Source organism: Podarcis cretensis (genome assembly GCF_951804945.1).
Source record: "Podarcis cretensis genome assembly, chromosome: 18".
Taxonomy (NCBI): domain Eukaryota; kingdom Metazoa; phylum Chordata; class Lepidosauria; order Squamata; family Lacertidae; genus Podarcis; species Podarcis cretensis.
The window spans coordinates 7516788-7541278 of record NC_137188.1 but is presented as its reverse complement, the minus strand read 5'-3'; the positions used below and the strand labels follow the sequence as shown (position 1 = coordinate 7541278).

General features: G+C 51.2%; 1 protein-coding gene across 2 annotated transcripts in view; it reads right to left on the bottom strand.

Moving 5' to 3' along the window:
- Positions 1–648: 648 nt before the first annotated feature.
- Positions 649–24491, bottom strand: part of SEMA6B (semaphorin 6B) — a 178961-nt gene continuing 155118 nt past the window's right edge. For both annotated transcript variants that reach the window (XM_079960523.1, XM_079960524.1), the window contains 6 exons: positions 22551–22700; positions 19542–19736; positions 18222–18362; positions 11515–11592; positions 9899–9957; positions 649–8213 (listed from right to left, as the gene is read on the bottom strand). In XM_079960523.1, the coding sequence (XP_079816649.1) occupies positions 7201–8213; positions 9899–9957; positions 11515–11592; positions 18222–18362; positions 19542–19736; positions 22551–22700 (1636 nt within the window). In that variant the 3' untranslated portion in view covers positions 649–7200. The remainder of the gene's footprint in view (positions 8214–9898; positions 9958–11514; positions 11593–18221; positions 18363–19541; positions 19737–22550; positions 22701–24491) is intronic.

The following is a 24491-nucleotide window of genomic DNA, read 5'->3' as shown; positions in this document are numbered from 1 at the left end:
TAAGGTCGGATTTATGTCCGTTTATTCTTTGGCAGGTGGCGCTGTGGGTAAAAGCCTCAGCGCCTAGGGCTTGCCGATCGAAAGGTCGGCGGTTCGAATCCCTGCGGCGGGGTGCGCTCCCGCTGCTCGGTCCCAGCGCCTGCCAACCTAGCAGTTCGAAAGCACCTCCGGGTGCAAGTAGATAAATAGGGACCGCTTACCAGCGGGAAGGTAAACGGCGTTTCCGTGTGCGGCTCTGGCTCGCCAGAGCAGCGATGTCACGCTGGCCACGTGACCCGGAAGTGTCTCCGGACAGCGCTGGCCCCTGGCCTCTTAAGTGAGATGGGCGCACAACCCCAGAGTCTGTCAAGACTGGCCCGTACGGGCAGGGGTACCTTTACCTTTATTCTTTGGCGTAAGGTGCTACTGGAAGGAATTTTTTTATTTTGTTTTGACTATGGCAGACCAACACGGCTACCTATCTGTAACTGTAATTTCGTCTTGCGAGGCACCACTGTATTTGCTCCGGTTGGCTGGAGCAAATCCTTTATTCCGCAGGGACCTGCCCGACGAGCTGGGTGACTGAGCAGCCTCGCACCTGGATTTTTCCCTAACACATTCAACGCACAGCCTTTCAGAAAAGGGAAAAGGGAGGACAGAGAGCCCAGAGCCGTTGTAAACAAAGGTTTATTGGAAGGGAGATCATCTTTGTTTCTCCAGAGTGATACAGAGGAGCTTGTACTGCTGTTGCATGCAGGAGCTGCACATAGTTAAAAGATGAAAAATCACCGGGGTGGGGGGCAAAGGTCACGAGAGAACTTGCATCAGACTAGCGTCAGACTAGCCCCCTTGTTACGCACATGCTACCCACACCCTATTTACAGTGTGCTCTTTCTTTCTCTGGGGGGGGGAGTCTTTGCCCCATGGAGTGGGTGGGAACCAACCGTTCTGCAGTTCCCCTAACACAGCAGAGTCCCCCCACCCATCTCTGCTTTCCAAACCTAGTGCCAGACCCCTTCTGCTACCCCAACAGCCTCTCCAAATCTACAGCTTCAGGAGCCCCCCACCCCTCGGAGCAGGGATAACATGGAATCAGGAATGCACCCCAAAGCTCGACGTAATAAAAGAGGGAGCACAAGATTTTCCCCGCACCCCCAGGGCAGGATCAGACCGAAGTTGTCTGGCTAGGCAGAACATTTCCCGCAGTGCGTCTGGGAGACCCACAAGGGGCACACAATCCACACATCCTGGCTGTGGGTTCTGCCCCCAGGGCAGGGGCGTTCGGTGCCCCATGGGACTGGCACTGGGGAGACCTGCCGTACGGGGAGCCAGCGCTAACAGCCGGGGCAGAAGACTCAACTCTGCGTTTGCCCCTATCCTTCTGAGTTCTGCAAGGATAAACACTGGGACCCAGGGGAAGGTTGGCAGCTGATATGCAGGGGGCAAGTGGTGGACGGGCCAAGGATTTGCCCCCCCCCAGGCCAGCCTCCCCTTCTTCGAAGATGCACTGCCTCCGAATGTGGAGGTTGCAATAAGCAAGTTTGAAATGTTTGGCCAAGGAACTCCCATCGCAGAGATTTCAGAACGGGCTCGACTCAGTGGCCACACCGACAGGCCGCCTGCCCTGCGATATCAGGATTCCAGTACGGATTTTAAGCTGCTTTCCAACCGGACAAATTGCCTCGGGCCGCTCCCCAAATTACAGATATTTCAGTTTGTCAGTGTTGTACCGACTCCTACAGACTTTCGCAGTTCCCAGGAGCGGAACCGGTTCAAAGCCAGTTCGTGCAAGCGCACCTTGTCAACCAAGACTCAATAACAAAACCACTTCTCTGTTTTGAAAAGTCAAAGTGCTTCCTGTCATTGATGCCTCCGTTACAACAACCTTGTAAGGTAGGCCGGAATTGTTATTCCCTGTATCACACACGGGAGCGGGGGCCAGGACCAGGAGGCACCCCCCCCCCCACAGTGGGAACGACTTTGTGCTAACTCTGCCTTGAGTTCCTTCTGTGAGATTAGGAACAAACCCTCGCCTTTCTTCCTTCGGAAATTTTGAGGTTTGTTCCAGGCAGGTCGTTTCCTCCCTCTGCAGGTGTCTGCAAACAACAGACAAACCCATCAAGGTGTTGCTTGTCCTCCCGCAAGCCAAAAACCGCATCTGTTGAATTTCCGCCTGCAAGTCCTGAAGTTCCACTTGAAAATGGCAGACCAAGGAAATCTACAATGATGCTCACAACTCTTTCTCTCCAATACTTTTTCCTCCCCTACATTTCCTTTAGCTACTTGCAAAGGCACTGAACTGGGGGGGGGGGTTGCAGCAAATGCGGGGTGTGGGGCAGAAATTCACGAGGGGCAGCTTTCCCTGTTGAACTTCTACCTGCTAATCAGCTAAAAGAGCCCTTGCTTGCAGCAGAAGGGAGGGAGGCGACTTCGAAAATGGTGTGAGAGCGAAAGAAGGAACTAGCATTGGAATGGAGCCTCCTCATCACCCCCAACTTGGGGTTTGCATCCATTGTTAGTCATATTCAGAGCCGACCCACTGAAATGAAGGGATAACGGAGGCCCATAAATTCTAGTGGGTCTACACTGAGTAAGAAACTAAGCTGCTCATTTAGGTCCCATCTGCACCATGCGTTTCAATCACACTGCTTTCCCCAAAGCTTCCTGGGACCTGTAGTTTGTTAAGGGTGCTGGGAATTCTAAACTACAGTTCCCACTTTTGTTGTGGGGGCCCCACAAGCGGTCACACCCTGACTTGCGTTGGGGGGAGAAAACTGGGAAGGGAAGACTGGAAGTGTGTGTGAACTGGGGGAGAGGAGTTAGGAGAAAGAGAAGCTCTCTTGTCAAAGCTTTGTTCTTTGAGACCCGCCCCCCTACAATCGTGCCCCCTGTAATGTTCAGGAGGAGACATGTGGGGGTTAACCTTGGGGGTACCAGTGAGTTCATATGGCCATGATTCCCCCCGCCCCCAACATATCCTGCAAGTGTCCCGAAAAAAACGAGACATCCGTTTTTTCTTGTGAGAGCGGCCATTTTTTAGTGCCATGATCTCCTAAAAGGGTGTGTTTTCTGGAGCTACGATCTTGCATGGTGCCCCCAAACCCATGTTTTCAGGCCCTGATCCCAAAAAAATGCTTTTGGGGGGGCTGGGGGGGGGATCACGGTGCGAAAATACCAGAGGTCATGGCATCCCCAAAAGGCCGCTATTCTCATGATAAAAAGCGAGAAGACGGGTGTCCTGGATTTTGCTTTGTTGGAGGATATGCAACGATGCCCCAGAAGATGCTGAACTTTCAGGATGTTGTGAGGGAGGGAAACGAAACGCCATCACCACGAAAATTTGGAAGCGTCCGTGTTTTTATAGTACTCCCTGCCTTCCTCCCACTGCCATGCAACAAAGCTTGGAAACTCAATTTCTGGGTGGGGGAACTGGCTGCCAGCCTGAAAATGGAGAGGTCATACTGTTTCTGTAGTGGTCTATTGTTTATAGCCTTCTTGATGTATGGAAGTGAGAGCTGGACCATAAAGAAGGCTGGTCGCTGAAGAATGAATGCTTTTGAATTCTGGTGCTGGAGGAGACTCTTGAGAGTCCCATGGACTGCAAGAAGATCAAACCTCTCCATTCGGAAGGAAATCAGCCCTGAGTGCTCACTGGAAAGACAGATCCTGAAGCTGAGGCTCCAGTACTTTGGCCACCTCATGAGAAGAGAAGACTCCCTGGAAAAGACCCTGATGTTGGGAAAGATGGAGGGCACAAGGAGAAGGAGACAACAGAGGACGAGATGGTTGGACAGTGTTCTCGAAGCTATCAACATGAGTTTGACCAAACTGCGGGAGGCAGTGGAAGACAGGAGTGCCTGTCGTGCTCTGGTCCAGGGGGTCACGAAGAGTCGGACATGACTAAACAACAACATTGTTGATAGCAAAGATGGCGGCCTGGGGTCCAGGGTAGACATCGTTGGTGTCCTTTGTTGGAGCATCTGCCTAAGGATTCCTCTCTGTGGTGGAGTGGTCAACTCCCCTCTTCTCAAGCTGTCCCAGCAAAAAAATAAATCGTGCAACTGCTTTGCCTGCGTGTGGAATGGTAGGAGTGGATGGCGAATTTGAAAGGAGCCCTGCGAGGTCGCACAAAGCAACCTGTTCCCCTTTTTGCTTGTCCACAACCTCAAGTGCCTGGAGGTCTCTGGACACAGATGTTCCAACCAGCTGCCGTGGGTCGTTGGGAGAAAACGGCGAGCTATCAGCCAGATAAAAAACAAAATATGTTTCAAGAAGGGCAACAAACCAAGCTTTGGACCGGAGGGGGGGGGGGAGGATGCTATGTTTGTAATGTTAATAATACCCTTGGAAGTCCACAGATGCAGTTGAGTCATTTCAGCATAAGAGCTTGAAATACGACAATGAGCAAAACTGTTCGGCTGGCTGGTCTTGGGTTTGAATCTCAGACACGTTCTGAGAAAAGGCTGGCTGGGTTTTCCTGGGAGGGGCCGTCTCCCAGTTGGGACCACACTGGTTCGGCAGGCGGGCAGGCATGGTTCCTGGTCCCTCTGCCTGGGACCGTGGGAGATGCTGTTGCCAAGCCAAGGATGGAAAATGTGGTTCTGTCTTTGTCAAATCAGGGCATCAATTGTGAACAGCGAGTTCCCTCTTTAGGATCTCTGGCATGCCTGCGTCTGGGGTTTTTTTAAGAGTGGGGGGGAGGAATGGGAAAAGAAAAGGATGCTCAGCTGACCTCCCTCCCCCAGAGTTGCAAGCCAACAGCCTAAATTTTGCAGTCAAGAAGACAGCTCTGCTTAGCTATTTATTTGGAGTCCCATGGGTAGGCAAACTAAGGCCTGGGGGCCGGATCTGGCCAATCGCCTTCCCAATCCGGCTCACGGATGATCTGAGAATCAGTGTGTTTTTACATGAATAGAATGCGTCCTTTTCTTTAAAATGCATCTCTGGGTTATTTGTGGGGCATAGGAATTTGTTCTTTTCAAAATATAGTCCAGCCCCCCACAAGGTCTGAGGGACAGTGGACCGGCCCCCTGCTGAAAACGTTTGCTAACCCCTTGGACCCTAGACTGGGATTTCCCCAATTGCTCCCAGGCATACCCCAAGAAATAAACAAATTAACTAACAGATCTTGTGGCTTAAAAACGACCCAATCCGTGAGGCAGCTGCCCTCTCTGTCTCTGCAGAAGTCCCTACCTCCTTCCAAACAGCTTTCATATGACCTGTGCGCGCCCATCTTGACACACACACCTGCGTTGGATTATTCCATGGCTCCCAATGCTAAAAAGGCTTAGCAGAGTCACGTGCCCTCAAAAGGAATGTCGCCTGTTGCATCTCTGAACGAGCCCCTTTCCCGACTTTACTTCTGTCCCGACAACAGCTGCGCCTGTGTTGAGGGGCTGACGCAGATTCATAGGAGAAAGGTGAGCGCTTATTTTGGGGGAAACGCTACCCTAAATTGTGTAAACACAGCGGAGATCGCCTCGTCAGACTTGGTTCATTTGAATTGATTATCTGGGGGGGCTCCGCAAATAGGTGGACTGTACGTGCGTTCCACACACTCTAGAGAAAGTGCGCAGAGTTAAACCACCCTCTTCAGACTTCAGACTCAGTTCCAGAAGAGAACAGTTTTTGTGGTTGTTCCCTATGGCACAGCATCTCCTTAAGACATGGGTCAGCAACCTAAGGCCCATGGGCCAAAAGCGGCCCACGGGGATTGTTTAACTGGCCCACAAGCCGCCCCCAAACCGAGCCGCCCGCTCGGTGAGTCCCCATGCGCTGCGCTAAACTGGCACAGCGCGGAATGGGGACTTGCTTCTGCGGTGCCGGAAATTGCATCTGCACAGAAACAGACGCTGGAAATCGCGTCTGCGCAGACGCAAACGCTGGGAATCGTGGGATCCGGCCCGTGGAGGGATCTCGCTGGAGTAAACCGGCCCAGACGAGATAAACCTTGCCGACCCCTGCCTTAAGATATGGCGTTAAATGCCACAATCTATGCTGAGGCAGACCAGATTTAGAACAGCGAGGAATTAGCGCTGACACTACAAATCAAACCAGATATGGACCCTGTGAATATTGTCCTGACTCTTGAACTGAGGCTCTCTGCACAGATTCATTCCCAGCCATCTTTGCCCCCCCTGTCCCCCAATCACAGGATTATTTAAACCAGGGCTTAACTTGAGCAGGTGTCAAAATGGCCCGAAACCCTGCAGCGCCGAGAACCATGAAAAAGAAGGGGCAGGTTTGACACCCTGAAATTGCACTGTTTTCCACCACAGCCACTAGCACCATTAGAATCGCAGTGGAAGGGACCCCGAGGCTCCATTTTGTTGACCCCCCCCCCACCCGGCAATGCTGGGATTTGCTTTCCCGGTGCATGTAGAAAGTCTTTACGGTCCTCTCCTTCTGAGAAATTCCTCGATCCGAGAGGAAAAGGGAAAAGGGAATCCTTGCTGTGCCAGGATAGACAAACAGCCGCTCCCGAACCATTCCTGACTGGCACGAGCAAGGATTTGTGTTTTGTGCATGTGCAAGCGTGTAAGTAACACACCAGAACCTCACCAAACGGGTAGAGGAAATCAGATGGAAACGAGGGAAGGAATGCCAACCCCCCCGTTTTGCTTTTTTAAACGCCTTTCATAGTCTGGCACCACCTTCCAAACACTCGGGAAGAAACTGGGGGCAACGGATAGGGAGATTCCCCACCCCCCGTCCCTGACCTTTGAAATTTCCCTGGCGACCGCCGTTGGTTATTATTTATTTCCATCGTTCAAAATCCTGCCCCCCTTATTTCTGCAGCACCTTTGCGAGGAAGGGGCAGAGCCGCACCCAAGGCCGCCCCCACGCCCCGCCTCTCAGAAAGGAGGCGGAGCGTCGCGGGAGGAAGAGTCCAATGAGGAAGCACCCGGATGAAATAAACCCCAAATCACGCACACGCACGCACACACACACACAGAAGAGGTCTCCCTCCCTGCTTGTTTTTGTTTTTTGCCTCAAGCAGCATCTCCCGAGTGCCCCCCCTCTCCCCAATAATCCGTACGCCTGGGAGGTTGGGGGGGGGAGCACAGGTCCTTCTCCTCCCCCCTCTGCCCCTCCTCAGGTGGGACCCAGGGTCTCGCGTTGTCCTTTTCCTGATCTGCTCTTCCTCCGTGCTGTGAAACCCCGCCCCTTTTCGAAGGAGGGAGGCCGCCGAGCCAAGCCACGCCCCCTGGGCCGGTCCCCCTATTTGACGGAGGAGGCAGTCCGCTCCACGCCGCTGTATTTCAGGAGGTGGCTGAAGTCCGTCAGGGTGTGCTGGGCCCCCAACGTGGGTCCCCGCGCCGCCCGGGCGTAGGCCGCCTGCCCTTCCCCGCTGTTGAAAGTGTGGGTGCGCTTCAGTTGCGCGCTTGCCCTGCTGGCTGCATTGTTACTATTTGAGTTCAGCTTCTCGGGGTTCCACGGGGCGGGGTCCCCCGTCTCCCCGCCGGGGGCCGACACCACCCGCCGCCGCTCGGGGCTGCCGTGCGGCGTGATGGGCAGCTCTCCGCCATAGGAGCTCCGAGTCCCGCTCGGCCGGTGCGTGGGCGGCGCTTGGTGTTGGTGTTGTTGCTGCTGCTGGGCCACTCGCGCCCCCTCTCCGGCGCTGACCGGCAAGTACCGCATGTCCAGTGAGAGGTCGCCGGCCTCGTTCTCCAGCTCTTGGTCCATCAGCATGGAGTGGCAGGAGATGGGAATCACGCGGCCCGAGCCGAGGTGGTGCGAGGGCACGGCGGTGTGGCCGGCGTGGAGAAGGATGACCGAGGAGGGCGGGTCCCCGCTGCGCAAGGAGGCGTTGATGAGATTGTGGCTGTACTCCCAGGTGCAGGGCTTGGGGCACCGCTTCTGCTGCAGCGGGGTCTGCTCCGGGGTGGGCAGCACCCCGGAATCCAGGTCGTGCTGGCTGACCTTGACCAGCCCCTTGGGCCACCCGTTCTGCATCAGCGGGGCCAGCAGGTTCTCGGGCTGCCCTCCGGGGCCGCCCCGGGAGCGGCGCTCGCCCAGCTGGCTGACGCTCACCACCGACTCGCTGTGAGACAGGATGTTCTCCTTGTCCTTGCGTCGGGCCAGCTCCTTACGGTCGCGGTGCCCGATGAACCAGCACACGCTGAAGCCCGAGATCACAGCGCCGATGACGAAGGCCGCCACGGAGGAGATCACCAGCAGGTTGACCGAGACCAGGCCGTCCGGTTCGTCCACAAAGCTCTCCGTTAACAACCCTGCGGGAGGGAGGGACAGTGTTAGCTGGTGGGTTGACCGTGAGTGTGGATGTTATCATAGAGTTGCAGGGTTGGAATGACATACAGTGGTGCCCCGCAAGACGAATGCCTCGCAAGATGAAAAACCCGCTAGACGAAAGGGTTTTCCGTTTTGGAGGCGCTTTGCAAAATGAATTTCCCTATGGGCTTGCTTCGCAAGACAAAATGTCTTGCGAGTTTTTCTGACTTCCCCCCTTCCCCCCTTTTTCTAAGCCGCTAAGCCGCTTATCCGCTAAACTGATAAGCCGCTAAAAGCCGCTAATAGCGCTAATCCGCTAAGCCGTCAATGGGCTTGCTTCGCAAGACGAAAAAACTGCTAGACGAAGAGAATCGCGGAACGGATTCTTTTCGTCTTGCGAGGCACCACTGTAATAGGGGGGTGGTATCAGGGAATGGTCTGGATCTGAAGATTGGGGGAGCAGATTATCTCAGAAGAGGAGGGGGAATATTTGCTCCCCCCCCACTGTCTCCAGCATTTTCAGAAGCAGAGAGAGGGGCAGACTCAGACACAGAAGCTGAACAGGTTAGAGAGGAGTTATCCAGCTACCAGATAATGACAGGAGAACCAGAAGGGAGGGGACAGCTTGGAGAGACGCCAAGCAAGAGTATAGGGGACCCCTCTCTCCCTTGACTCGGAGGTCTGAACATATTAGAGAACAAGGGAGGCAGCAAGAGGGAAGAACTTCCTATCTTGCTGAAGTCGGAAGGAGGGGTTAGAGTGGGCAACCGCCCTCCCTGTGGAGAGTTGTGTACAGTCGTACCTTGATTTTTGAACAGCTTAGTTCTCGAACGTGAGGTTGTGGCTACTGTCACATGCTGACAGCTACTAAGAGCCACAGGTAAGAGCTGAGTGCAGGGGCGGTGGCGACGGTGGGGGGGGGGGAGAACCATTGGTGGACAAACTAGGTAAAACGGTTAAGCTGGACGGTTAAGTCCAGTCAAAGGCAACTGTGGGGTTGCGGCGTTGATCTTGCTTTCGGGCCGAGGGAGCCGGCATTTGTCCACTGACAGCTTTCCGGGTCATGTGGCCAGCAGGACTAAACCGATTCTGGTGCAATGGGACACCATGACAGAAACTAGAGCACATGCAAACGGCATTTACCTTCCCCCCACAGCTATGCCTATTGATCTACTTGCACTGGCATGTTTTCGAGCTGCTAGGTTGGCAGGAGCTGGGACAGAGCAATGGGAGCTCACTCTGTCATGGGGATTCGAACCGCCAACCTTCCGACCGGCAAGCCCAAGAGGCTCAGTGGTTTAGACCACAGCTACACCTGCATCCCCAGAAGGAGCACAATGTGTCCCCCACCAGCAATATTGGCCCTCCCCACACCGCCCATACATTCTGCTTAAAACATATGCCCCCTAATGGCCTCATCTGGGCAAACAGAGGCCAGGGCTGTCGAGGTCACATCTGCACCATGGATTAAAGTGATTCCAATAATCCCGTCATTTAACCCCTGCAGGCCTACAACGCCAGTGCCCTAACAGCTCCCAGCATGGGTTTTTCTGGGGGGGAAGCCATGCACTTTCAGTGTGTGGTGTGGACATTTGTGCGGCCATGGTGAGTTCGGGGCAGGATCTAAATAGCAGGCTTGCCCAGCCGCCCTCGACGCCAGAGCCAGGAACGGTGGACAGGCACACACCTTCACAGTCGCCAAGGTGAGAGGTCTTGCCTCCGAGAATGTCCTGCTCGAACGCGACCCTGTAGCCGGACGAAGGGTGGAGAGAGGAATAACAGAGTTAGATAAAGAGAAAGGGCGGTTTCTATTAAGTGAGTCTGTTCCATGCAGGACCTCTGAAGGGTTCAACTTCTGTTGTTGTTTAAATTTTAATTTATACTTTTCAAGTTTATACATTTCACCATTGCTTTTTCTGGGGGGTACACAGGGGTACACCCCCAAACATTTTGTGAATCTTTGTAAAGGTAAAGGGACCCCCGACCATTAGGTCCAGTCGTGGCCGAATCTGGGGTTGCGGCGCTCATCTCACTTTACTGGCCAAGGGAGCCAGCGTACAGCTTCCGGATCATCTGGCCAGCATGACTAAGCCGCTTCTGGCGAACCAGAGCAGCGCATGGAAACGCCGTTTACCTTCCCGCTGGAGCGGTACCTATTTATCTACTTGTACTTTGATGTGCTTTCGAACTGCTAGGTTGGCAGGAGCAGGGACCGAGCAACGGGAGCTCACCCTGTTGCGGGGATTCGAATCACCGACCTTCTGATCGGCAAGTCCTAGGCTCTGTGGTTTAACCCACAGCGCCACCCGTGTCCTTGTGAATCTTTGTACTTTTGTCCATTTACGGTATTTATTTTCCTCAGTTTGAGCTATAGAATGGTGATTTTCTTGAGTCAAAATGAGAGTACAGTGGCACCTCTGGTTGCGAACGGGATCCGTTCCGGGGGCCTGTTCGCAACATGAGCAGAATGCAACCCGCGTCTGCGCGTCTGCGGGTCATGATTTGCCGCTTCTGTGCATGTGTGTGATGTCATTTTGCGAATCTGCGCATGCATGAGCGGCAAAACCTGGAGGTAACCCTTTCCGGTACTTCCGGATCGCCGCAGGACACAACCTGAAGCAAACGTAACATGAGGTATAACTGTACCCCTAAACATTCATAAACATTTTTACCGTATTTTTCGCTCTATAAGACGCACCAGACCACAAGACGCACCTAGTTTTTGGAGGAGGGAAACAAGAAAAAAAATATTCTGAATCTCAGAAGCCAGAACAGCAAGAGGGATCGCTGCGCAGTGAAAGCAGCGATCCCTCTTGCTGTTCTGGCTTCCGGGATAGCTGTGCAGCCTGCATTCGCTCCATAAGACGCACACACATTTCCCCTTGCTTTTTAAGGAGGGAAAAAGTGAGTCATATAGAGCAAAAAATACGGTAAATCTGATGACTCCTCTTACCAAGATCCTGGACGACCCAAGCCTCCTCTGCTCTGGTCAGAATAGGAGAATCCTGGAGCAACTTCAGAGCCCAGAGAACAGCCTGTGCGCTGTGGGGCAGCCCCCCCCCGAACCCCATGCTGTCCTACACCCTGGCTGAGCTTTGCCCCAGAGCAGGGGACATGCACCCCACCCAAAAGCAAACCCTCCACCCACAGACACACTCCCTTTTGACATGCACCCATACTTTTATAGCCTCTGTGGGGCAGGTGTAGAAGCTTCTGTAGAAGCAGAAGAGTAATCCTCCTTGTCATCCGTGCCCCCACCCCAATCATCATCATCAAAGCGGGGTATTTGCCACCAGATATTACCTTGTGCTCTGTTCCAGGAAAATACAGGAGCCTTCTGGCGTCCAGCCACAGTATGGATCACGGCTCCCCAGGCAGTTTCTGAAGGGCAGAAAGGAAGACGGGTTTTTTTGGGAGTGGTGGTCAGTAAAAACAAATAGAAATTGCTAGAGAACTACGAGGGCATAAAAAACCAGGAATCCTAAAATCACTGACTAACAACAACAATTTATTATTTATACCCCACCCATCTGGCTGGGTTTCCCCAGCCACTCTGGGTGGCTCCCAACAGAATTAAAAGCACATTTGATGAGAGGTGCCACCACCGAGAAGGCCCTCTCCCTGGTTCCCTTGTAATCTCACTTCTCACAGTGAGGAAATCTCCAGAAGGCCCTCAGAGCTGGACCTCAGTGTCCGGGATGGATGATGGGAGTGGAGACGCTCCTTCAGGTCTACTGGGCTGAGGCCATTTAGGGCTTTCAAGGTCAGCACCAACACTTTGAATTGTGCTCGGAAATGTCCTGGGAGCCAATGTAGGTCTTTCAAGACCAGTGTTATAGGGTCTCGGCGGCCACTCCCAGTTTCATTGTGGATTAGTTGCAGTTTCTGGGTCACCTTCAAAGGTAGCCCCACGTAGAACGCATTGCAGTAGTCCAAGTGGGAGATAACCAGAGCATGGACCACTCTGGAGAGACAGTCTGTGGGCAGGGAGGGTCTCAGCCTGCATACAGATGGAGCTGGTAGACAGCTGCCCTGGACACAGAATTGACCTCCACCTCCGTGGACAGCTGTGAGTCCAAAATGATTCCCAGGCTGTGCACCTGGTCCTTCAGGGGCAGAGTTGCCCCATTCAGGACCAGGGAGTCCTCCACACCTGCCCCCCGTCCCCCAAGAACAGTACTTCTGTCTTGCCAGGATTCAACCTCAATCTGTTAGCCTCCATCCATCCTCCAACCACCTCTAGGCAGTTGGGAGTAAAGTTGAGAGTGACCAACTCTCGGGTTCTCTTCCAGCTCCACAATTCTATGGTTCCTCTAGTGCAGCCTTTCTCAACCTTGGGTTGCCAGATGGCCTACAACTCCCATGATTCCTAGCTCAAGGACCAGTGGTCAGGGATGATGGGAGTTGTAGGCCAAAAGCATCTGGGGACCCAAGGTTGAGAAAGGCTGTTTTAGTGGTTTCATGTTTGGGGAAGCTGGAGATGAAGAAGAAATATTGGGTCTGGTGGGAAGCTGGGAGTGGGTACTGCCCTGGCAAGTTTTCATCTCAGCTGGACATGCATGAGATCCCCCACCCACAAAAGAACGCAAATGCCCTCCTAGAAGAGTTTGGATTTGATATCCCGCTTTATCACTACCCTAAGGAGTCTCAAAGCGGCTCACATTCTCCTTTCCCTTCCTCCCCCACAACAAACACTCTGTGAGGTGAGTGGGGCTGAGAGACTTCACAGAAGTGTGACTGACCCAAGCTCACCCAGCAGCTGCAGGTGGGGGAGTGGGGAATCGAACCCGGTTCACCAGACTACGAGTCCAATGCTCTTAACCACTACACCACACTGGCTCTACCAATTCTCCCCACGGACTCTCCCAAGTGTGAGATTCTATGCAAGCACGGAGGAGAGGAGAATGCAGGGAGAAGACTCCCTCTCTGGTTTTCCATGCCCTTTTGGGATGATCCACCCTCCAGCTCCAAACCCCCAGGCCCCGTGACCTTTCATTCAGAGACAAGCCTACTCTTTTTATTTCACTTCTAGCGTTTACATATCAACAACCTCAGATATGCAGATGACACAACCTTGATGGCAGAAAGTGAGGAGGAATTAAAGAACCTTTTATTGAGGGTGAAAGAGGAGAGTGCAAAATATGGTCTGAAGCTCAACATCAAAAAAACGAAGATCATGGCTACTGGTCCCATCACCTCCTGGCAAATAGAAGGGGAAGAAATGGAGGCAGTGAGAGATTTTACTTTCTTGGGCTCCATGATCACTGCAGATGGTGACAGCAGCCACGAAATTAAAAGACGCCTGCTTCTTGGGAGAAGGGCAATGACAGGCCTAGACAGCATCTTGAGAAGTAGAGACATCACCTTGCCAACAAAGGTCCGTATAGTTAAAGCTATGGTTTTCCCAGTAGTGATGTATGGAAGTGAGAGCTGGACCATAAAGAAGGCTGATCGCCGAAGAATTGATGCTTTTGAATTATGGTGCTGGAAGAGGCTCTTGAGAGTCCCATGGACTGCAAGAAGATCAAACCTCTCCATTCTGAAGGAAATCAGCCCTGAGTGCTCACTGGAAGGACAGATTGTGAAGCTGAGGCTCCAGTACTTTGGCCACCTCATGAGAAGAGAAGACTCCCTGGAGAAGACCCTGATGTTGGGAAAGATGGAGGGCACAAGGAGAAGGGGGCGACAGAGGACGAGATGGTTGGATAGTGTTCTCGAGGTTACCAGCATGAGTCTGACCAAGCTGCGGGGGGCAGTGGAGGACAGGAGTGCCTGGCGTTCTCTGGTCCATGGGGTCACAAAGAGTCGGACACGACTAAACGACTAAACAACAACAACAAAGCGTTTACAAGAGGATCTGTCCTGGAGTGTCAACACAAGGGGGCTTGTGAAGAAGGCGCAGCAGAGACTGTACTTTTTGAGAATCCTAAGGAAAAACCATCTTCCGCAGAAACTGCTGCTTGCCTTCTATCACTGTGCCATTGAGAGCGTGCTCACTTATGGCTTATGTGTGTGGTATGGAAGCTGTACTACCCAGGACAGGATGGGGTTGTGCAGAGTTGTTAAGGCAGCAGAGAGCATTGTTGGCTGCCCACTCTCCATCTTAGAGCAGATTTATGCCACGAGGTGCCATAGGAAGGCACTGGACATAGTAAAAGATCCATCGCATCCTGGTCACTGTCTCTTTGAGCTCCTGCCGTCGGGACGGAGATACAGGACGATGAAGACAAGAACGAGCCATCTCAAGAACAGCTTCTTCTCCAGAGCGATCTCGGCCCTGAATGGGAAGCCTGGACTTTGAAAGTCATCTAATCTCCCTTGCTGTATTATACTGTATTGTTTTAATTAGTGTTTTTATAGTTGTTCTGATTTTGTGTGGAGTGCCCTACCTGGGTGGATGGAGCAGCCAAGTAATTTTCGTTGTCCCCGAGAGGGGGCAATGACAATAAAGATATTATTATTATTATTATTATTTAAATTTTCCCACCCCCCTGCTCCAGGGCCAGGTATTAAGCGGGGAACATGTGAATAATGGGGCTTCTGTGTCTGGCAATTATGGGGAGGGAATGTTGCATGCGCCGCAGAGAGATCGCGGCAGCCCCCACGCGGGGGTCAAACGACTCCAATATCACGTTGAGGAAAGGGAGTAAGTCGCCTTCTGTGGGAATCAGCTCAAGACCTCGCAGGCGAAGACGTGTGGGCCTCGTGTCCTCAAAACACAGCCGCCGCGGAGAGCGTTCTGGGACACGCAGGCTGCATTGCTGCGCTAGGAACCCAAAATCATATAACCTACATTGGCTCCCAGTACGTTTCCGGGCACAATTCAAAGTGTTGGTGCTGACCTTGAAAGCCCTAAACGGCCTCGGTCCAGTATACCTGAAGGAGCATCTCCTCCCCCATCGTTCTGCCCGGACACTGAGATCCAGCGCCGAGGGCCTTCTGGCGGTTTCCTCCCTGAGAGAAGTGAGGTTACAGCCTTCTCGGTGGTGTTGCCCTCCCTGTGGAACACCCTCCCATCAAATGTCAAAGGAATAAACAACTACCTGACTTTTTGAAGACACCTGAAGGCAGCCCTGTTTAGGGAAGTTTTTTAATGACTGATGTTTTAATGTATTTTTAATCTCCTGTTGGGACGCAGGTGGCGCTGTGGGTTAAAGCCTCAGCGCCTAGGATTTGCCGATCGAAAGGTCAGCGGTTCGAATCCCTGCGGCGGGGTGCGCTCCCGCTGCTCGGTCCCAGCGCCTGCCAACCTAGCAGTTCGAAAGCACCTCCGGGTGCAAGTAGATAAATAGGAACCGCTTACCAGCGGGAAGGTAAATGGCGTTTCCGTGTGCGGCTCTGGCTCGCCAGAGCAGCGATGTCACGCTGGCCACGTGACCCGGAAGTGTCTCCGGACAGCGCTGGCCCCTGGCCTCTTGAGTGAGATGGGCGCACAACCCCAGAGTCTGTCAAGACTGGCCCGTACGGGCAGGGGTACCTTTACCTTTACCTAATCTCCTGTTGGAAGCCACCCAGAGTGGCTGGGGAAACCCAGCCAGATGGGTGGGGTATAAGTAATAAAAAATTATTATTATTATTATTATTATTATTATTATTATTATTATTTAAAGTGCCATTCCTCTGCTCTTAAGATGGGCCCTCCTCCACCTTCAATTTTCCTTTTTAAATACAGTGGTATCTCGGGTTACATAGGCTTCAGGTTACATACGTTTCAGGTTACAGACTCTGCTAACCCAGAAATAGTACCTCGGGTTAAGAACTTTGCTTCAGGATGAGAACAGAAATCGTGCTCTGGTGGCGCAGCAGCAGCAGGAGGCCCCATTAGCTAAAGTGGTGCTTCAGGTTAAGAACAGTTTCAGGTTAAGTACGGACCTCCAGAACGAATTAAGTACTTAACCCGAGGTACCACTGTAAACATTTTTAATTATTTGAAAAACAGAAAATAAACAACAAAATAACGGGGCTAGATAATTTTGGTGGCCCCTTTCTGTTGGAATGAATGTTACGTGAATAGTTGCTGAAATTATGTTAAATAGCAGACAGCAAGACAAACGATGTAATGTATTCGGTGGAAACTGAACCGCAGAGGAATGGAAACGGCGCCAATTGTGATGAAAAGCCTCTTGGAATGAGAATCGCTTCGTATTTTCAACGGCACTCTTTCTCTAACAGCAGATTTGGTGACGAGATTGCGGCCCAAATGGGACTCCCAGAACGGTTGGGGGAAGCACAAGATTTTTAGACGAACAATTCCTTTAAAAAAGAATGTAAGGGAAAAACCCACCCAGGCCCCGTCAATCACTAGCTGCAAAACGCTGAGTGTCAGTTGAAAAACAAAAACAGGAAATTGGGGTTGGGGTTGGGGAGGGAATTGGTCAGCTTGAGCCCCTTCCTGCTTATGGCAGGGGTCAGGGAACTTTTCTTCTGTGAATTTTTGTGCCAGCTCTAAGTGACGCGACAGGGGACCCCGTGGACACTTCTCACTGCTCAATCAGGTGTCGGACTTGGCAACTGAGGGCGAGCGCCGGAATGAATTGGCTCCGCACAAATTCTCTGTAGTAACCTTCAGTACAAACCCTTTCTTCAACAGGGCCAGGAAAATATATAAATTTCAGTTCCTCATTTTTTCAAGCCTGAAGCTCAGTTCTCCACAATACCACACTAGCTTGTTGTTTACTTACTTGCTTATTTTAGAAAGGTCCTTGTGAAATTTCACCAGCATATTAGTGCAAAATCCCCTTATTATACACATTAATTTTTTTTGCAAAGCAATGCCCTCCAGCGTAATGTATGCAATGTTTTCGCATGTTATTTTATTTATTTATTTGCTGCTAATATATGCATTTTTTGCACCCCCCACCCCCCCAAATATCCAGTTAAAACTATTCGGTTCAATTAATTCAACAACACCGATGATCTTCTTGACCCAGTGATAACAAGCTTTTTAGAGTCTGACATATGCATTTATATACGCACGCTTTCTCCTAGAATATTCCTCCCCCCCCCCCCGCCACGCCGAACATGGCCGGAGAACCGCCTTGCAAAATTCAGAGAAGTGTGAATTCTGAGGGATAGCTGACTTTTCGTTCTGTAAACTGCGAATTGGGGAAGCCTGCCTTTATTTTCTCCCCCCCCCCCAATATTTTTTTATTATTTTCTTAACACAGTCTTATAAGGTAAAGGTAAAGGGACGCCTGACCATTAGGTCCAGTCGTGGCCGACTCTGGGGTTGCGGCGCTCATCTCGCTTTATTGGCTGAGGGAGCCAGCGTATACCTTCCGGGTCATGTGGCCGGCATGACTGAGCCGCTTCTGGTGAACCAGAGCAGCGCACGGAAACGCGTTTACCTTCCTGCCAGAGCGGTACCTATTTATCTACTTGCACTTTGACGTGCTTTCGAACTGCTAGGTTGGCAGGAGCTGGGACCGACCAACGGGAGCTCACCCCGTCACGGGGATTCGAACCGCTGACCATACGATCGGCAAGCCCTAGGCTCTGTGGTTTTACCCACAGCGCCACCCGCGTCCCTAAATACAGTGGTACCTTGGGTTAAGTACTTAATTCGTTCCGGAGGTCCGTTCTTAACCTGAAACTGTTCTTAACCTGAAGCACCACTTTAGCTAATGGGGCCTCCTGCTGCTGCCGCGCCGCCGGAGCCCAATTTCTGTTCTCATCCTGAAGCAAAGTTCTTAACCTGAAGCACTATTTCTGGGTTAGCCGAGTCTGTAACCTGAAGCGTCTGTAACCCGAGGTACCACTGTATTTTCTTAAGTTCATTATAGATCAGCTCCCCAAAGTTCTTAACTTTATCACAAGTCCACCACATCTTTTCCCCCTCATCCTATACATATTTGCCAACTTTACTGGTGTTTACTGGTGTTAAGGTGCCTGCCTTTTGATGCAAAATGAATCGACTCATCTCCTCTGTCCCAACCCATTGTCAGGGCGGCGGCGGGGGGGAAGGCTGCGTTAAAAACCCCAGCATATGGGAACAGGAATGGAAAACTCACTTTATGCAACCGGAATGCTGCTGACACCGGGCCACGGGAGCACGAACTACGCAGGGCGGGAAAGCCAGGAGCAGGGACCCTGTGGCCTTGTCCAATTCCATGCCCAGAAGTTTCCGTTCACCCACATTGTCTTTTCCGCACCTGAAGGGGAAAAACCAATCAATCAATCAATCAATCAATCAATCAGTCAATCAATCAATCTTTATTACAGTCCAGAGTCCCAACAAATCATTACAAAGCAATGCACAATTCAGACAGCCTTAATAATAATAATAATTTATTTATACCCCACCCATCTGGCTGGGCTTCCCCAGCCACTCTGGGCGGCATCCAAAAAAATATTAAAATACTGTAATACATCAAACATTAAAAGCTTCCCTAAACAGGGCTGCCTTCAGATGTCTTCTAAAAGCCTGGTATTTGTTGTTCTCTTTGACATCTGGTGGGAGGGCGTTCCACAGGGAGGGCGCCACCACCGAGAAGGCACTCAGCCTGGTTCCCTGTAACTTGGCTTCTTGCAGTGAGGGAACTGCCAGAAGGCCCTGGGCGCTGGACCTCAGTGTCCAGGCAGAATGATGGGGGTGGAGATGCTCCTTCAGGTATACTGGATCGAAGCTGTTTAGTCTAAAGGTAAGGTAAAGGGACCCCTGACCATTAGGTCCAGTCGTGGCCGACTCTGGGGTTGCGGCGCTCATCTCGCTTTACTGGCCGAGGGAGCCGGCGTACAGCTTCCAGGTCACGTGGCCAGCAGGACTGAGCCGCTTCTGGCGAACCAGAGCAGCGCACGGAAACGCCGTTTACCTTCCCGCTGGAGTGGTACCTGCTTATCTACTTGCACTTTGACGTGCTTTCGCACTGCTAGGTTGGCAGGAGCTGGGACTCAGCAACGGGAGCTCACCCTGTCGCGGGGATTCGAACCGCCAACCTTCTGATCGGCAATTCCTAGGCTCTGTGGTTTAACCCACAGCGCCACCCGCAGGGCATAGATTATTTAATGGCCCAAGGACTGGGTAAAGAGGAATGTTTTTTGCCTGGTAACTAAAGACATGTTGTGATGACACCAGGCGAGCATCTCTGGGGGGAGCATTCCACAATTGGGGGGCCACCACTGAAATGTCCCGTTCTCTTGTTGCCAGCCTCCAAACATCTCTGGGACGGGGTGCACACAGAGAAGGGCCTCAGAGACTTATCTTAAGGACTGCTTCAGTGCTTTTCATTCTGTATTCAAGCCTGCTGCTCAGTGACAGCACCCAACTTCTCTCCACAAACGTTGCTCTTGCCACCAAATCCAAAAGAACTCTTGCCCACAGGCAAACTTACTTGTCGCTGGGATAGGTCTCGAACTCCTCCAGCAGCAAACTCTGGCTGCTGGCCCTTACGGTCGCAGAGTTGGTGCTGACATTGGTGTGGATAAGGAACTTGAAGATGGTGCCTGTGTCGGAGGCCAGGAATACCACGGTGTGGTTCCTGCCGGGCCCTGCTGTGGGGTCCACCACAATTTTGCGCAGCTGATACCTGCCCGGAGAAACAGAGGTGGTGGGTTTATCGTCTGCGCACACAAAACCAGTGTGGGGCTGGTGTGTGTGTGTGTGTGTGTGTGTGCGTGTGTGTGTGGAAAGAAGCAAAGATCACCAGGGTCACAGCAATGCTTCTTCAACATCAACTCCGGAAAAATTTACACATCATTTGGGAAGACAGGAGAACTAATACAGTGGTACCTTGGGTTACATTTTTGTTGTTTTTGTGACTGTGTGGAACCCAGTTCAGCTACTGATTGATTGATTGATTGATTGATTGATTGATTGATTGTGTGACGGCAGTACAGTGGTACCTCGGGTTACAGACGCTTCAGGTTACATACTTTTCAGGTTACAGACTCTGCTAACCCAGAAATAAGACCTCGTGTTAAGAACTTTGCTTCAGGACGAGAACAGAAATTGCGTGGTGGCAGCAGGAGGCCCCATTAGCTAAAGTGGTGCTTCAGGTTAAGAACAGTTTCAGGTTAAGAACGGACCTCCGGAACGAATTAAGTACGTAACCCAAGGTACCACTGTACCAGTGTACTGGAAGAAGCAAAGATCACCAGTGTTGAAGCAATGATTCTTCAACATCAACTTTGTTGGACTGGCTGTGTTGTGCAGATGCCTGATAATCGTCTTCCAAAGCAACTACTCTATTCCGAATTTAAAAATGGAAAGCGTAATGCTGGTGGTCAACAAAAGAGGTTTAAAGACTCTCTCAAGGCAAATCTTAAAAAATGTAGTATAAACACCGACAACTGAGAAACGCTGGCCTGCGAGTGTTCCAGTTGGAGAACAACCTTTACCAAAGGTATCATGGGCTTTGAAGATACTCAAACTCAGGACGAAAGGGAGAAATGTGCTAAGAGGAAGGCAAACCCTCACCATGATCAACTCCCACCTGGAAACCAATGTCCCCACTGTGGAAGGATGTGTGAATCCAGAACTGACCTCCACAGTCACTTACGGACACACCGTTAAGACCATGTTCATGAAAGACAATATTCCTTGGCTATGAGGGATTGCCCCCCAAAAATAAGAGATTTGTCTGTTTGTGTGTGTCTATACACAAAAGGTAATAAGTTAAAGGTAAAGGTTAAGGACCGCTGGATGGTTAAGTCCAGTCAAAGGTGACTATGGGGTTGTGGCGCTCATCTCGCTTTCAGGCTGAGGGAGCTGGCGTTTGTCCACAGACAGCTTTCCGGGTCACGTGGCCAGCAGGACTAAACCGCTTCTGGCACAACGAGACAACGTGATGGAAACCAAAGTGCATAGAAATGCTGTTTACCTTCCCACCGCAGTGGTACCTATTTATCTACTTGCGCTGGCGTGCTTTCAAACGGCTAGGTTGGCAGGAGCTGGGACAGAGCAATGGGAGCTCACCCCATTGCGGGGATTCAAACCATTGACCTTCTGATTGGCAAGCCCAAGAGGCTCAGTGGTTTAGACCACAGCGCCACCCGCATCCCTCTATACACAATATTTAAAATCCCTCCCGTGGAACCTATCAATCGCAGGGAATTTTGCATGCCCCCCTCCTAGTATAGACGCACCACGCCTCTCCTCCAAATTCTCTGCCTGCCACACCCCTGTTTCTAAAACAGCCACGATCACAGATGCCAAACGCAACGACACATTTAATCAGCCAGATCCCACCCCCCACCCCCTTCTTAAACACCCGCCTTGGCTGGCTCGCTCTACCCTTTGCAAAGCGGGTGGCGGCGGGTAGTCAATTAGAGGAAAGTTTTCTGTCATCTCATTAAATCTGCAATTATCCCCACCAATTAATTCTGGCTGTTTTGCATGTGAAGCTAGCAGCACCGGGCGAGGAGAGGGGTGAAGGAGGTGCAAAGGGCTATAGGGAGGAGTAGAGTTGCGATGGACAATCTCTACTCTATGGGGATGTTAATTATGTCCTTTGCTGCTGGTGGTTATCTATGTATTTGCCTCTGTTCCTGCCGCTGTCCGGAGCTCCCCTCCCCCCCCCAATTTTATTTTATTTTGGCTAAGCACAGCCTGAAGGATGAACACAGACCCCACCCCCCAGCCCAATATCTCCCAGTGTGCATTTCTGGCTTGAGAGACAACAGGAACGATGCTTGATTAATTTCACATAAAACATCAATTAAGACAGATTTAATTAGAACCAGCTCGCCTTGGCGGCAGTGCTTAGGAAATTAATGGAAAGTGCTTGTTTTCCCGTCTCTGACACACACACACACACGTAAAATGCACAAAGTATTCACGCAAGAGAGGTCTGCGATATATATTGCATGGAAACGGAATGGTAGTAGCTCTGGGTAGTTGATTAATCCAAATTAGGTAAATCAGCTGAAAAAATACACTGGCTGTCTCTTGATTAAAATTGGTCAGCAGACTTTAATCCCTCATTCTTCTCCAGGCTAAACATAAGTAAAGGTAAAGGGACCCCTGGCCATTAGGTCCAGTCGTGGCCGACTCTGGGGTTGTGGCGCTCATCTCGCTTTACTGGCCGAGGGAGCCGGTGTACAGCTTCCGGGTCATGTGGCCAGCAGGACTAAGCTGCTTCTGGCGAACCAGAGCAGCGCACAGAAACACCGTTTACCTTCCCGCCAGAGCGGTACCTATTTATTTACTTGCACTTTGACGTGCTTTCGAACAGCTAAGTTGGCAGGAGCAGGGAGTGAGCAACGGGAGCTCACCCCATCGTGGGGATTCGAACCGCCAGCCTTCTGATTGGCAAGTCCTAGGCTCTGTGGTTTAACCCACAGTGCCACCCGCGTCCCAGGCTAAACATACCCACGTTGAATTTTTTTTAGCTCTCCCTTACCGGGTCATGGTCCTGATGATCCAGGGCGCGTTGCCCAGCGACGGAACCGACTCGTCCATCAACGGATGCGTCTTGACAAAATTGAGGATCTCGTCTGGGAAGAAGCTCGAGGAATTGTAGCGCATCCCTGGAGCTGCGCAACAACCCGGCCTGCGAGGCAAACGTCCAAAAGTCAAGATTCTGCGCTACGTGAGCAAGGAAAGAGGTTCGTAGCCGGACGGGGGCTACCGAGATGTCCCGACAGAAGAAACACCCAAACCCATCTGTTATGTACTAAGCTTGGATCCTAGAACAATAGGCAGGTAGGATCCTAGAACGCAACAACTGATTGGCCTGCAGGAGAAGACCAATCAGGCTCCAGGAGGAAATTACTGTATTTTTTGCTCCATAAGACACACTTTTTTCTTCCTAAAAAATAAGGGGAAATGTCTGTGCATCTTATGGAGCGAATGCGTGGTCCCTGGAGCCGAATTGCCCAGGGGCAAAAAGCAGATCATGCTTTTTTTTCTGAAAGAGGAAAGTGGGTGTTGAAACGAAGCCGCTGATTGTTTGCCGATCAGGGAGAGAGATAAGGGACGCTAGAGATAAAGGAGGCTGCCTGGGAAGGGGGAGGTAAAGACAGCAAACTTGCAAAGGGGGGAAACAGGAAGACTAAAGCAATAAGGAGAGAAATTAGAAGAAAAGGAAGAGCAAAAAAACTGCTCCAGCTAAGGAAAAGACACAAAGGCAAACAAGAGGGAAGGGTGTGTTGAAAGGAAGCAGTTGATCGGTGGGATTGGGAGAGAGATAAGGGATGCTAGCTAAGGTTGCCTGGGAGGGGGGAGGTAAAAGCACATGGATCCTCAGGATTTTTACATTGGGTCACCCCAAATTCACCATCAGATCACATAGCATGTTCATGGCTACAGCCTGCACCAAAAAACACACACATCCACTGTTTCCTGGGGCTGCAGTGGTGCAAAAATGTGGTTACAAAGCACGGATCCACATGGATCCTCAGGATTTTTGCATTGGGTCACCCCAAATTCACCATCAGATCACATGTCTGTGGCCACAACATGAACCACAAAAATCATACATCCACTGTTTTGTTCAGAATATTTTTTTTCTTGTTTTCCTCCTCTAAAAACTAGGTGTGTCTTATGGAGTAAAAAATAAATACTGTAACCAGCCTATTAGGCTGATAGGATCATAGAATGCAACAACTGATTGACCTGCAGGAGAAGACCAATCAGGCTTCAGGAGGGAAGCAGATTCAGCCAATCAGACGAGACCCATTGTGTAAATAATATATATAAGAGCCTGAGGTTTTTTTGGGGGGCAATTAAACCACTGTTTTACAAGCTGCAATAAAGAGCATGAAATGCCTGCAGGACTCTGAGTATATTTCACCATCCCACTATCATTCCCAACAGAGGTGAAATATTTTGTAGGGGGACAGTTTTGGGGCGTGTGAGCATGGGGCCTCTCCCCCTAAGCTGGGCAGAAGTTTCCTGGGCTTTGGGAAGAAGGTGCCAGGAGAACATTTAGGGACTAGTCTAAATGTGACCACACATCACTGATTTGCACACGAACTACGTGTGGGATGTAATCCATTAGCACAGTCCAATGCCGGATTTCGGTTTGATGAGGCCCTAAGCTACTGAGGGCAATGGGGCCCTTTATATGTCCAGCTGTCCTTTGTCAACAACAAATTGCCACTGTTTTTTGTGTTGAATATATGCTAATTTATGGACCTCATAGGTATCTCAAGCCATTTGCACATGTTGCCGTACAACCAGTCCATGCAGAATGTAGGCACCCTATATATAGAAAGGAGCAAAGCAGGGATATATTAGGGAGCAGGCGAGCAGGCGGGGGCCATTACTTACATCATAGGAGCCTACACAACACAAAACACTGTTGCTGTATGTAGGTTTTATTTTATTTTATTTGTTTTTT